The 15,446-nt window shown below is 41.1% G+C and overlaps 2 protein-coding genes across 2 annotated transcripts; both read right to left on the bottom strand.

Annotated features, from left to right (window-relative positions):
- Positions 1-1,241: 1,241 nt before the first annotated feature.
- Positions 1,242-6,238, bottom strand: LOC139470171 (uncharacterized). Its single transcript, XM_071252474.1, has 2 exons — positions 5,445-6,238; positions 1,242-2,107 (listed from the first exon to the last, which is right to left on the bottom strand). The coding sequence occupies exons 1-2, from the start codon at positions 6,085-6,087 to the stop codon at positions 1,641-1,643; spliced, it is 1,110 nt and encodes a 369-aa protein (XP_071108575.1). The 5' UTR covers positions 6,088-6,238; the 3' UTR covers positions 1,242-1,640.
- Positions 6,239-12,217: 5,979 nt separating this feature from the next.
- Positions 12,218-13,426, bottom strand: LOC139470040 (serine/arginine repetitive matrix protein 1-like). Its single transcript, XM_071252330.1, has one exon. The coding sequence runs from the start codon at positions 13,424-13,426 to the stop codon at positions 12,218-12,220; it is 1,209 nt and encodes a 402-aa protein (XP_071108431.1).
- Between the last annotated feature and the right edge of the window lie 2,020 nt (positions 13,427-15,446).

Genomic DNA, 15,446 nt, shown 5'->3' with positions numbered 1-15,446 from the left:
AAAATCAATTTTATTAAATGAACAAATAAATATCACAAGCTCGACAAATATTTATCAAGAAATGCTTTTCAATGTACTGATATCACTGTTTCAAATCTTATTTCCACCAAAAAAGCAAAAAACAAATTGCAGTTGTAATATAATAAATAAGGTGTGATTGTGATATCAAGGATTATTTCTGATGGAAAAAAATAGATTTTGTGATTCAGCATTTTTTAACATATTATAATATGAAATAGCTACGAGCGCCTGGAACGAACTTAGCAGCGATTGCGAGTCACTGGTCATGGAGAACATGTCTTTCGCAAACAATATGTATATGTACACAAGTTGAAAAGATAAAACATTGCTCCTCCTTTTGCAATAAGTCCCATTAAAGTTGATATCGATCTTAAATGAAATGAACATCTACATCCACATACAAGATACACATCAAGTTTTCCTTTAACGAAATAGGATTCCTTTATTATGGTCTAATGATGCGTTCCAGTTCGCCCTATGTACACCACAGCTGGTGTAATTGGATAAGGACATTTCTCCCTTGCGCATGTGTCCTAATATGTGTTAATCATCCTTATATATCCATATATGATTACCATGTTGTGAATTATTCGCAATTATACAGTCGACAGCATTAATGTAGGCCTCAGTCAGCACAGTTGCAGGTACACGTACCACGCTATGGTCTGAAAAGAAAACCTGATGGCTTATGACAAGATCAACCATCCACTTTGTTGGTGCACACCGTCTCCCGTCCGACTAGAAAAGGAAACAATCCGCATTCGTTGGTGTTTTTATCTAATGAAGTGTATATCACTGACTGTAGCGAACCTAGTTTTACAGAGACTGGCTCTTGGCAGTATGTGCACAGCGTCTTGTTTACGGCCCGAAAACATGGACTCTCGTCGGTGAGAAAGTCCTTGTTAATGCCGGATATTTGCTGCCCTACTGTTCCGCGCCTCCCACCTTTACACAGAAAGGTTGAAATAAATGTTCCATTTAGGAATTTGTTACATACCAATCACAACTGGTCCAATGGTTTGTTTTTTTTATAAAAATATTATAGAAGTTTTTTGATATGATGGTGCGCCTTCAGGGACAATGAAATCAGCATTGCCAATTGTATATATAAGAAAGGCGCTCATTACTTTTAGAATTCAGCTTAGTTTGCTTATCAGTATCTCTGGCACAAGCACTTAAATAATTGTGCAACTTAACTTTGACAACAAGAGATCCCAACTTACAACTTAATTCATCACACCAGAAATGTGAGTTTTAAATGGTCAACATTAAAAGGCTAAGCACTTCCTATTGCACTTATATAGCCACGTGCATCCATCCAAGTGTGTGTGTGTGTGTGTGTGTGTGTGTGCGTGTGCGTGCGTGCGCGCGCGCGCGCTTGTACTATTCCGGACTAATGCCTATTATATTGTGCTAGGCCCTGAGACACCATGGAGCGACTGTCCTTGTTTTGCCGGGCACCAGACAGGGTTCCAACAGGTACTATCTTTCAATAACTTGTTGGTATGACGCGAACCCCGACCTTCTGGTAACCGGCAGCCGCTCTACCACAAGACCACGGAGGCGGTCGGGACAAGAGTAAAGACCCACCTATACTACGACTACTATTAAATACTTCATCACTGTACCATCTTTTCACTACCGTAATACACAAATCTAAACATTTCTCCCAGTGTAGTATTGAGTCTTTTCATCTCGTCTGGGTTTTCGGGCACATGCCCGTGACGATGCCAGATGTGAACCCCGTAGCGAGACTTCCAGTCATAACCGGATTGTTTGAACAACTTGGCCGACTCAAACCAGTTTGGTCGGTATATCATGGAGGCTATTTCATTTACAGATTCTTTTCTCTTCAGCCAGAGGCGCTTGGCGGCCCACAGTGAGTTCTCGAAGATTAAGGATTTATTGTAATGACGATATCCTGAGTACCATTCTCGCAAGAAGCCTGAATTCCTCTCGGCAACAATAAAGGCGTTGCCCATCCCTGTCCCGTCGTCGATTAGGCCCATGGTGAGACTAATGTTGAGTAGTGCATCTATGGGTCGCAGTATCAGCATGTCGGTGTCCAGATAGATGCCCCCGTTCACTGAAGATGTAGACATTGATTGTGTTAAAACGTGACTGAAAACAAAGGTCACCGAAGCAACTTTAACAATACCATGTCATTTTATGAGAGTGAAGTGTTCCAGGCAGTTAGGAGATTACATATGACAGAACTGAGGGTGTTATTGAGTATTTGATGCCCGGCTATTTTAATTCATCATATACTGGGTAGGTTTCTCGGCAGGATAAAGCCAACGGTATTCGTTCGGGTCATTTACGAAAAGATATACAAATAAAATGATCATGTTGGAACTACCTTCAGTGTATACAAACAGCGTTGACCTTCTCTGCCGGCGACAAGAGTAGCTTTACTCTAGCGGACGGACATACGGATCGTCGCGAAAGACGGTCACTGATTAAGTTACTTGTGTGCTTTAAAAAGATACCTTTGAAACTTTGCCTAATTAGAACTATTATATTACCCGTTGTCACTGTCCGAATGACTATCAAATCCTTGAGTTTGGAACGTGAAATACTAATGCTGACAATCTAGGAAACTAATTTTTAGGTACCGTTTGTATGAATACAGAATTAAATATAAATGCATTACAATGATCTAGTAAATTCAAAAGAGACTGTCAAAGATTTCGTTTTGCGTGACGTCATGACTGACGCAAAATCACGCACAACGACAGTATTTTACCGCATTTCTTACTAGGTTACAATGGAAAACATAAAAGCAAACAACAATTACAGATTTTCAGATTGTTTCCGATTACTTACATGATATATTTATGTATTTACGATCCCTGAATAAACGAATTTCCTCCTCTGAAAATCCCGCGTGCTGCTACAAGTGAACACGCCATTTTGTAAAATTCGGTCACCAGTAAAAGTGCTACGTCACTGCTTTTAGGTGAAGGTCGGGTGAATAAAAGTACACACATTCTATCTGCTGCTTATACAGTTTCAATCATGATGTTGATTTTTCGTATGTTTTACATATTTTGGCGCGCGACAACATTTATGAACCTTTGGTAATCTGTATGGCTGAACATTATGTACATAGGACATTGACAAATGTCGTATATCATATTTCTTAGCTTTAGATAAGTGTGAGAAGATGAAATGTAAATGTAACTGCAACATGCACGAGTATTTCCTTTGGAGTGCAATATTCAACATCTTAATTTCGTGTAAACAGGTTAATGAATAGCCATTTTACCTTATTTATTTCAAATGTTAAGAAGGAATTGTTGATCGAGAGAATATTAATATGATTTTGTATCAAACGATTTACGAATTGCTCATCTCTTTTCGCATTATATACTCACTAAAATGCCTCTCAAAGAAATATAATCACTTGTTTCACCATTTTGTTAAATATTTAAATAGTACTTTATTTCTGCAAGAATTGTAAAACAAATATAAACCGTGTCATGTACCCCATTGGTCGAAATGTATACGATTATCTTGATAACTCCGTTAATAAAGAAAAATATAAATGTCAAATATTGTTTGTCTGTTTTGAAATATTCTTTTTGGGTATATTATTTACGTAAAATCGATGCCTAACAGGTGCGTGTCTTGTCCAATTAACTATCTAATTGTTCACCTATTCAAGATATTATTTACTGACGGGATCGGGTGACTTGGTTGATGCATGTCATCGTATCCCAATTGAGTGGATCGATGTTCATGATGTCAATCACTGGATTGTCTGGTCCAGACTCTATTATTTACAGACCACCGTCATATAGCTCGAATATTAAACAACAAACAAACACGGTAAAGACAGTCCTTTCATGTTTTGTCGAAAAAAACGTCAAATTCTGTTCTCCAAATCTAAGTTTTTCATAACATGAACATTAGGGTGGTATTTATTAATCAATATACCAAAGTCGTCTTTCTCCGGGGTCGCCAAAGATATAAAACAACCCATCTCGACAAACAAAACTGTGATTACCACTATGCGTGTGCCAACTTAATACTCCGTGTTTCTTGAAACAATAACAAATGTTCCTGGATGTCACTGTTGTGAAAACATACTACTAGTTATGTTTTCATCATATGTTTGTTTTACATTTTTCTATTACTTTAATATTTAAACTGAAATGTGCCCGATTCACATTCCTAATTCTGAAGGTACCACCATCTTCCTTGGCCAAGGGAGTTAACTGAATGAAAGTCTAGTTTCAGCCCTTGTCGAACAAGGCTGGAAATATGGAGTTATATTTTAGCTGGACAAACGAGTATATGTATACTCCATTCGAAGTCGCTTAACGAAATCGACATTCCGGTTCGTAACTGCCGATTTCGGTACCGACATCTCAGCGTCAACATATATTTTCGAAGTCTCATGCAAATTTGTTTGATCTTCAGGGTTACACATGAGCGCTTTATGACAGTAGAGGTACTTGCATCAATATGAAGGTATGCTTCAGCGACTGGTACCCTGCCCTTCGCCGCTGCTTTCTTTTAAAGTTTTATTTACGTCTTTCCAACGATTAATCACCCCCCTGTAATTTTCTCAAACTCATAACAAATAAGGCACGACGCCTGGCGCCGTGCAATGAGACCGTATACCGTCAGTGACAGCAGCCATCTTGGATTTTCCAACACCCAACACCAAATTCGTTATTCGAAACGTGTTTTGTGTTTTCATATCTTTAATTGGGTTGTGCAAGGATATTAATTTTAACAAATATCACGTTCGTTGATAAAGATTACACATGTACTTACAAATTTCAATAAGGTTTGACCTCTAAGGTTTGAAGAGTAGTCTCCCTTTGACCCTTACGTCAACCTAATTAGACACCGTATACGCCACTCTCCTACCAAGAACACCATGTGGCCAGCATAGTACCTCTGCCACAGGCCAGCGCCATGTGACACTTCATCACATCTTACAGAGTCCATTCAAGATATTCAGGGCATATGTTTTTCATCCGAGTCATTTTTGACGAGTCTTTACGTTTAGATAAACATGTCAGGATAGTTAAGTTTCACTGAGTAAATATCCTAAAACGCGAAAAACCATTTCCATTAGCGTAGTTACCCTTTGCTTACACTGGTTGTACAGAGCTAGCGATACGGCTGCTGTGATGTATAAAGATATATTGTCATGTACCTTACTGTCGCAGTTGTAGTAGCGTATCTACATAATTATGCAAAACAATATGTAAAGTCCACCGAAAGGCTTGCAATTAGGCCAGTCTCTTCTAATTTCAGAATAAGCGCGTTTATTTTTCAAACAAGAGAGGCAGTTTTGGCCTGTGTTAGTGGACACCACTGCGTTGATAAAAGTGGAAAAACTCCAAGGCTTGCCGAGGTATTTTTCCACTTTTATAAACGAGTGTCCCAACCATGTTCCATCTTACCTATTAGCGCCTGCAGGCGGACGATGTCACTTGCGTGCTGTATAAAGGCGAGCTTATCTGGCGTAAGGCGAGGGGCAGGTCGGAAAACAAATCGCACTCCTCTGACGTCACTCAGCACGCGCGTCCACCAGTAACCGTATGGAGGAGCGTCAGATATGACGTATATAGCCCAAGGGGAGATAAATCTTCTAGCACTCACAACGCTGAGATAGTGCATGAACAGAAACAGTGGCGGTTTCCCTGGTTCCGGGGAGAAGATGACGTAGTACACTATACGTGGAACGATGTTATTATCTTTCGGCAGTAAACAGTTGTCCTTAATAGTGAGACCATTTTGGAAGAAAAATTGTTCACACAAAATGTCGCTTCGGTTCCAAGAACTTCCACAAAATTCTTCCAAATCAACCGTGGGTTCTACACTTTTGAGGAAGTCGTGAATACACGGTGAGTTATCCTGTGTGGTTGGGGGTGAGAGACGGCGAGTGAAGTCACGGAATAGGAAAACACCTGTCAGCACAGAGAGAGGTCTGAACCATACATTTACACATATTATCAACATTGTTGAAAGTATGGCGGAAAGTAATAATGACGACATTAATCGCTTGTGAAATTTCATTGTTACGTCACCTGGAACTATGAACATCAACCACAAAATAATTCACACACAATTCAGGCACACCCTCACTGACGTTGTTTCATGGCACTGTATCCGTTCATCACGTCTAAAGCTTCTCTTCCGCCGTGCTGAAACAGTGTACCCTTTGCGTGTAAAGTGTGCTGCGCCAAGCCACATATGACTCCTCCAGCACTGATGTGGTTGACATGCCCCTTGCAAAACCCGTGTATTGCCCCCTCCCGTTCTCTGGCAGCTGTCACACGACCTCCACTAGGCGCTTAAATATTTTGGCCATTTGTCACGTTTGCTGGGTAATCGGTTGAGATTTGTGCTAAGCAAGGGGTCCAGATCAAGTATGGCGTGCATTGTCGTAAGTTCTTTGAAGGAAGCTGTTTCCATCACAACAGGTGTCCACACATTAATAGAATTCAAACGAACAGGTAGAAGTTCTAAACTGATGCTGCATAAATTTAAATAGATCATCTAAACATATTTATTAATCACGAATATGCACAATTGTGATTATAAATGTGTGGTAAATAAGTTAGAATATAATGACGTATTGACGTGATAGGATAGTTTGAATATTTTGAAACAACCTTAAATACTACTGGTCATGGAATAAGAAGGAGTCAATCGTGCCGAATACTGCATGGCATACTCAAGCATGCCTGTCGTTCGGTGTGTAATTTTGCTTATATGCAATTGGTTATTATGAGTTATGAGGTGAAAATTGTTTTTAGTTAATATTTCTTACAATCATCCATGCAGGTCGATCCTCATTTCCGATCTCACGACGAGCAGTTGATGCGCTCATATATTAGGAATTTCAGATGTGAACTATGTGTATGGTTTGTAAGGCAGATAATAACAATATTATATTCATATGATGTGTCTGAACGGATTTTCCTGAACAAGTCTAAACGTGATTTTTTTTTTGTAGGTTTTATACTAAACTGCTTTGTTATATCTCGATATTCTTTATGAAAACCGTGTTTTGAAACTTGCCAGCAAAAATGTAAATGATTCGATGCATGATCTGAATCATAAGGGTGCTTCACATTTCCCCTTCTGCTCGCACAGTCCGGGGGCCAACATTCAAACCCAGAAAAGGACCCGTACATCTTGCATTCCCACCGGTATTTGTCTTCATATATAAATATATATATATATATATGTTTATTCATGTATGGGAGGCCATAGCCCCATGTACATTTCAGTTATATATAGTAACACACAATTGAGGCAATGTACATTGAAAACAATACTAAGGGTACAATATTAGGTCTTTGTGCGTAATAATAGAGCTTCCTTCACATACTTAGCTTCATTTCTGAGTATACAGTCATTTTGGCTATTGAGGAGATTGCCAAAAGTATTAATACATGGATTGTTATAGAATCTTACAGGAATATACTTTTGTCTTAATGATGCGTAAAACGGGCAGACAAACACAAAATGGACTTCGTCCTCAATACAACCATTTTTTTAGCCGACAAAAGCGTTGTGAATAAACAATATCCTCTCTTCTGCCAAGATTACTCCGTATAGGCAATTCACTTAATCTCAACAGGCACAGCATACGTCTATGGTCTCTATTTCGAAAGCTGTAACATAATATTCCATATCCAATAATATCTTGACGTGTGAATAATACCTTAATTTACAAGACTCATAAATTTTTATCTGTATACTCTGTTTGTTGCAATCCAACAAACGTTGTCTAAATAGCTGCAAGAAACACTTAACATCACCAATATTCTGTTCGTACCACACATTACCAAATCCATATATGTCGAGTAAATATTTAACATGAGTTGCCCAAGTAATTCTACCACATTCATCCAGCTTCTTCATTAACAAATAACACTGTCGGGGATATCTTTCATCATTCATTCTAATCAGTTTACACCAGTATTTAACACACTTCATTTGATAATCCACATGCAAACCATATCTTCCACGTTCAGCTAATATTGCTGTACTTGATACATATTTACCAACTCTTACGTATGCACTATGCATAGTGCCAAAGGTATCTGTAGTTAGTTGTCTTCTAAACAAACCATGGTCAAACCCTGAGTATTAATTTATAAAAACTTGTTTCTGTTAAATAAGGCCAGTATTTTAACAAGGCATGTACTTTAAATCATAATCGGTTTTCAATATTTCATTGCTTTGTTATACCTTTTTAATGTATACTCATTGTGATGTCAGTCTTCCTACATAACCTGTACTTGTGTAGCTTTATGCTCCTCGTATCATAGCCTTTCTAAAACGTAAACTTAACTTCCGTATCGGGTAATAAAGTATTATCTTTTTTTATCTTATCTTAGATTTACTGAACACCTATAATATAATAGCGCACAGACCTAATAAAATGTTCTTGACTGTTATAACGCTACACATCTACATACTTTACAAGGCGGCAACTCAAATGCTCTGAACAATATGTTTGTTTTACAGTCGTGACTAATTTTGTCCCATTTCCGGATTATTGAGCGAAATATCGCACATTATTTGTTTACGTATATTGTATTAAAGAAATAAACGATGAGTGGGAGTTGTTAATCGTACAATAGAACACCACAGGGAGAATAAACCACGAGGGGCTCAGTCGAACGATCGTATCCAAAGGCGGGAGAGATGTTACACTCGGTATTGGGAGAAAAGGTACAGGTAATCAACATGAGAATATGCGGGAAATACCCACCTCTGCATGACTTGTCCGACATTGCCGAGGGCGTATTCTATTGAGGGAGTCATCATTATTAAAATACAGATACATATTTTTAAGGCTTGTAATTTAATCATCATCCTTAAAGAGGCTGTAAATAATGTTGTAATCTCAAATAAACAAATAAACGATGAAAATAATGTTGTTATCTCTAATAAACGACTTGTGGTTGTTTATCATACAATAAAACACTGCAGTGAGAATAAACCACTTGGAGCTTCGCCCCTCATGGTATATTCTCACTGCAATGTTTTATCGCATGATAAACAGCTCCCACTCGTCGTTTATGTCTTAAATAAAAAAGCATATATAGAACCGTTAACAGCATCAATTTTTTTTTCTGTAAATTAAACAGTTCCAATTATCATACTATCGTGGTCGATCAGGCGAGAACTGGATAGTCCTTACCTTCACCTTGCTTTCAAGATGACGCCGTGATTTTCGTTTTCTTTCAACTTCATTAGTTCGTCCTCATAATCATTCACGTCAAAATTTATTTATTTGTTTTATTTATTAACGTTCAGTTTTCACATATGACTAGATGAGTTATTGTGGTGATTATCTATGCACAGTTGCGTCTCTAGGACGTGTCGGGATCCCTTATCGTATAGGTTGTGAGCCCAGCATTATATTCGTGATCGTTGAATCATCATTAGATCCGAATCCCATATAGGATTTCTTCCTACCCTAGATTGACAAGGACATGTATTACCTAAATGTTCTTCACAACACGCACAAAAGCACCATTCACTGTTAATATCATACAGTTTCGCTGTTTACGGGTAAACCACCTGCATGGTCTAGTGGATTCTGCAGAATCCGGAAGGTCGGTGGTTCGATCCCATGACCAAGTCATACCAAACAGGCGTTCAAGTGTAAGTCTCATCGATACAAAGATGAGTTTCAAACGTAAACTCAGACAAGACATGTTGAGGTCTATACATGATTAGGAATGTGTTTAAATCCTAAACGGAATACATAATTGGTGTGTTCTATCTAAACGCATTTTGGACTTAACACATGAAATGGCTTGCCCTCATTTCGCCTACACCTCATTTCGCCTATTTAAAATGCTTAATTGCCTCGCCCCTATTATATGAATGGGTGTGTCCATCTCAGGCTGTTAACTAATCCAAGGACAGGCACATGAAATGAGCTATCGTCGCAAAGCCTAAACACTACATCCCCATAATCTCAACACCGCCTAAACAATACATCCCCATAATCTAAACACCGCCTAAACACTACATCCTCATAATCTCAACACCGCCTAAACACTACATCCCCATAGTCTAAACACCGCATAAACACTACATCCCCATAATCTCAACACCGCCTAAACACTACATCCCCATAATCTAAACACCGCCTAAACACTACATCCCCATAATCTAAACACCGCCTAAACACTACATCCCCATAATCTAAACACCGCCTAAACACTACATCCCCATAACCTAATTACCGCCTAAACACTACATCCCCATATTCTAAACAACGCCTAAACACTACATCCCCATAATCTAAACAACGCCTAAACACTACTTCCCCATAAGCTAAACACCGCCAAAACACTACATCCCCATAATCTAAACACGTTCAGAATTGAAACATGTTTAACGTCTAAACATGTTTCGAATTTGGACGTGATTAAAGTTAACACATGTTTCGAATTTGAACCCGTTTCAATAAAGTGCGTATCGTTAGGCAGTAAGTCACATATGGATAAGATGTATAGTAGATATTGAAATTAAATGTACACATCATATTCTCAGGCACTGGTGTAAGCCATACAACACCGGGTCTCACGGCGAACTTGGTACAGTATGCACATGCAAACGTGCAACGTAACCAAGCTCGATTAATAGTGCCTACAGGAAAACAGGACACTGTGACGACAACAGTCTACCTTTTGTCTCCATACGCGCAACAACACATTGAACGCGACGTTCAATCCCATTTCACATTTTCTACAGGTCAACGATAGACGAAAGGGACCGATTGCAGTATTTTGCTGTCACATACATAAGTATGTTTTGCATGTCGCTTATTCAAGTCTGTACGTCACATCACATCCCTCGAACACATCACATCCAACGATTATCCAACGTACATGTGTATTCTTGAAAACCCGTCCTGGAAATTCAATACTATAAACAACGATTGTTTAACATGTAATTGTAAAATTGAAGTGTTGTCTTTCTTGTCACAGAAACGTGACGTATTAGCACGATCGCGCATTGACTAACCAGTTAATCATCTTGCCCGATAACTGCCTGCAGCGGCTGCCAGTGCCTTCACAACAGATGGTGTCGTAACATGCTGCACGCCGTTGGGTTTTACTTGAAGTATGGCATGCAAGAGCTGCCTCCGCTCGTGCGTGCTGCACTATAATCAGTGCTTTCCATTATCTCATCTGTATACAATACTTGATAAAAATATGAATTAACAGATATTTCGCTTATTTAATACGTTTGAAATACATACATTATGTTATAGGTTTGTGTAATTAGCCACACATAGAGGGAAGAATTACGTGTCAAAAACGGTTCCAAACGAGATCGTTTTAATTCTGAAATAAACGAGAAAGTCACAGGAGAAGTGCCTCAGTGAGTTTGGTTTTATGCAGTAGTCAAGCATTGTATACCAGTATATATCAACACGCTCCACTGTAACGCCTGCACACATTGTATACCAGTATATATCAACACGCTCCACTGTAACGCCTGCACGCATTAAGACTAGGATATATAATATAAGTTATGGTTCTTATTGAAAGTAGTACTCGTGTTCATCCGCCAATATGGAATCGTTCGAAAGGGGCACAAAATGGGACTTAGTATCACGCCAGACAGACCGCCCTTGTGTGTATACATGAACATGTATCAAGGCCACCATTGTGTGTATACAGGAACATGTATCAAGACCGCCCTTGTGTGTATACAGGAACATGTATCAAGACCACCCTTGTATGTTTACAGGAACATCTATCAAGACCACCCTTATTAGTCTATATGTGTATACAGGAACATGTATCAAGGCCACCCGCGTGTGTACACAGGAACATGTATCAAGACCGCCCTTGTGTGTATACAGGAACATGTATCAAGAACACCCTCGTGTGTATACAGGAACATGTATCAAGACCGCCCTTGTGTGTATACAAGAACATGTGTCAAGACCACCCTTTTGTGTATACAGGAACATGTATCAAGACCACCCTTGTGTGTTTACAGGAACATGTATCAAGACCACCCTTGTGTGTACACAGCAACATGTATCAAGGCCACCCTTGTGTGTACACAGCAACATGTATCAAGACCACCCTTGTGTGTACACAGCAACATGTATCAAGACCGCCCTTGTGTGTACACAGCAACATGTATCAAGACCACCCTTGTGTGTATACAGGAACATGTATCAAGACCACCCTCGTTTGCTTGGAGCGAGTGTACAGGAGCATGTAGGAACAGGATGGTGTATCGTTGTTAGGGAACGGGAGATGATGCACCATTGCTGGGGACCGAGGGATGGTGCACCGTTGTTGGGGATCGTGAGATGATGTATCGTTGTTGGGGACCGAGGGATGGTGCACCGTTGTTGGGGGCCTGGAGATGATGTATCGTTGTTTGGGACCGGGGGATGATACAACGTTGTTGGGGACCGGGAGATGATGCAGCGTTCTTGGGACCGAGGGATGATGCACTGTTCTTGGGGAGCGGGAGACGATGTACCGTTCTTGGGGACCGGGGGATGATGCACTGTTGTTGGGGACCGGGAGATGATGTACCGTTCTTGGGGACCGGGGGATGATGCACTGTTGTTGGGGAGTGGGAGACGATGTACCGTTCTTGGGGACCGGGAGATGATGCACAGTTGCTGGGGACCGGGAGATGATGCACCGTTGTTGGGGACCGGGGGATGATGCACCATTGTTGGGGACCGGGACACGATGCACCGTTGTTGGGGACCGGGACACGATGCACCGTTGTTGGGGACCGGGAGATGGTGCACCATTGTTGGGTGCCTGGAGATGATGTATCGTTGTTTGGGACCGGGGGATGATCCAACGTTGTTGGGGACCGGGAGATGATGCAGCGTTCTTGGGACCGAGGGATGATGCACTGTTCTTGGGGAGCGGGAGACGATGTACAGTTCTTGAGGACCGGGGGATGATGCACTGTTGTTGGGGACCGGGAGATGATGTACCGTTCTTGGGGACCGGGAGATGATGCACGGTTGCTGGGGACCGGGAGATGATGCACCGTTGTTGGGGACCGGGGGATGATGCACTGTTGTTGGGGAGCGGGAGACGATGTACCGTTCTTGGGGACCGAGGGATGATGCACTGTTGTTGGGGAGCGGGAGATGATGTACCGTTCTTGGGGACCGGGAGATGATGCACGGTTGCTGGGGACCGGGAGATGATGCACCGTTGTTGGGGACCTGGGGATGATGCACTGTTGTTGGGGAGCGGGAGACGATGTACCGTTCTTGGGGACCGGGGGATGATGCACTGCTGTTGGGGACCGGGAGATGATGCACCGTTGTTGGGGACCGGGGGATGATGCACCATTGTTGGGGACCGGGACACGATGCACCGTTGTTGGGGACCGGGAGATGATGCATCGTTGTTGGGGACCGGGAGATGATGTATCGTGGTCGTGGTCGTGGTCGTGGTCGTGGTCGAGAAATAATGTAAACGGTGATGGCAATCCTACTGACGAGGTTTTCCCACCTTACCTCCCACACATACACCGGTTTTATAGCACTAGATGCCATATATAGATACCACGCCACAGTTTAACATGGATACTATGACACAGTACGCTGACTATGAACCCGCCTTTTCTTGTTCTGTCACCCTTATGCCGAGCGCAGATATGGTTCAGCTACTGCTGCAAAACTAGATCATCTTTTAACCATGGGCCAAAGTATATACTGCTTATAAAAATTACCTTGCAAGAATGTATTTTTGTGGCAATTTTTTTAAAGCCAGAGGCATAATGGGTTTTTCCAAGCATTTTCGGCGACAACATATTTTTGTCGATAAAATCCTAGTGAAAATAAAAGTGTTTAGATGTGCAGTAAATATGTAATATTTCCAACGCCAAAATAATTCTTTGGCATATTAAATTTGTATCTATTGTGTATAATATACAATGAATTATCTTGAGAAAATGTCTTCTTGTTTCTATCAAAGATGTATCTTTTGTAGAGGTATGTATTGCCTCATGACATGACACTTTCTTGAGACAGCCGCAGTAGGACCCTGTACCGAAACGCCGCACTAACATAGTAAACAAGTTTCACCCCATAAGTCAACCCTATCTTCATTTCAAATAACTTTGCGGGAAGTGATTACTAGTATTCAATTTTAAACTGAATGCGAAAGACACGTGCTAGTCTCCAGTGTGATTCTGTCGGTCAAGGGTTATCGGGATGCATAGTAGTTTCGGCATACTGTAAAACCTGGGGTGGGGTGGGTAGGGGTCTGGGGTTTTGGGTTGGGGTCTTTGGCTGGGACTTGTTTGGGTTCACATCATATATTTTCTGTCTGAAGTTAAGAATGAAGACGTGATAAGTGACGCACATATAAACATAGCTGTGTAGGATACATCTAAATCCACTCGTCAAAAAACCCAGAAACGCACAGGTAGTGTGTTGTTCATTGAACCTGACTACACAAAAAATCTGGTATATAAATTGGACATATGTTATTGGAAAATGTTGGTTGCCTGATATTCGAAAAGCGGTCGATTTGCAATGTCTTAAACGGCATTGTTTTCACACTTGTTCAAAAACGTCATCGAGGAAAACAGTAAAGCAAAATGCACGTGCAGTCTATGGCATTCGTAACTCGTGGTAGCGGCTATAAAAGGGCAAGCATAAGACAATAATTTGTCATTCAATTGTTAACATTTTTCAAGTTCGAAATTGCCGAGACTCAGCGCTGCCGATAGGGAACATCGCCATAGGACGTATCCAAAGAGGGGAATCGCAGTCTTTTGTTGCACGCCACTTCGAATTCAACGTCCACCACCGCGCCATTTGCCGCCTTTGTGACCAATACATACAATTCAATTCCAATCCAGGCCGTCCTAGAACCGACCCGTGAAGATTCCGGGGTAGAATAGGTATTCAGCAACCCATGCTTGCCGTAAAAGGTGACTATGCTTGTCGTAAAAAGTGACTAACGGGATCGGGTAGTCAGGCTCGCTGACTTGGTTGATGCATGTCATCGATCCCAATTGCGTGGATCGATGCTCATGATATTAATCACTGGATTGTCTGGTCCAGACTCGATTATTTACAGACCGCCGTCATATAGCTGGAATATTGCTGAGTGCGACGTTAAACAACAAACCAACCAACCGTCCTAGAACCGGCCGACCAAGAGTTACCATCCCTACACAGGGTCGCTACATTCGACTGTTCACCTAAGATATCGTAATGCCACAGCTACGGAGACTGTAGGACGCATCCCTGGTTTGAGGAGGATACCGGACCAGACTGTCAGGAACCATCTTCGCGAGGCTGGAATCCGATCCAGAACCAGTCACCGTCCCTGTTTTGCAACATATCCATCGACAGCTACGCTTGCGTTGGTGCCATACCTTACAGCCTTGGAATTTGAGAAACTGGAGAC

This window comes from Haliotis cracherodii, unplaced genomic scaffold, assembly GCF_022045235.1.
Source record: "Haliotis cracherodii isolate W230 unplaced genomic scaffold, xgHalCrac1.p SCAF_20, whole genome shotgun sequence".
NCBI lineage: Eukaryota > Metazoa > Mollusca > Gastropoda > Lepetellida > Haliotidae > Haliotis > Haliotis cracherodii.
Note: the sequence above shows the minus strand (reverse complement) of the source record. Positions and strands in the feature narration are given on the sequence as shown.

Coding starts and splice junctions, on each gene's coding strand:
- LOC139470040 (XM_071252330.1), bottom strand. CDS start 13,426: ATGCATCATCTCCCGGTCCCCAACAACGGTGCATCGTGTCCCGGTCCC.
- LOC139470171 (XM_071252474.1), bottom strand. CDS start 6,087: ATGTTCATAGTTCCAGGTGACGTAACAATGAAATTTCACAAGCGATTA. Junction 2,108..5,444: donor CCGCCTGCAGGCGCTAATAG/GTAAGATGGAAC, acceptor CTACATCTTCAG/TGAACGGGGGCATCTATCTG.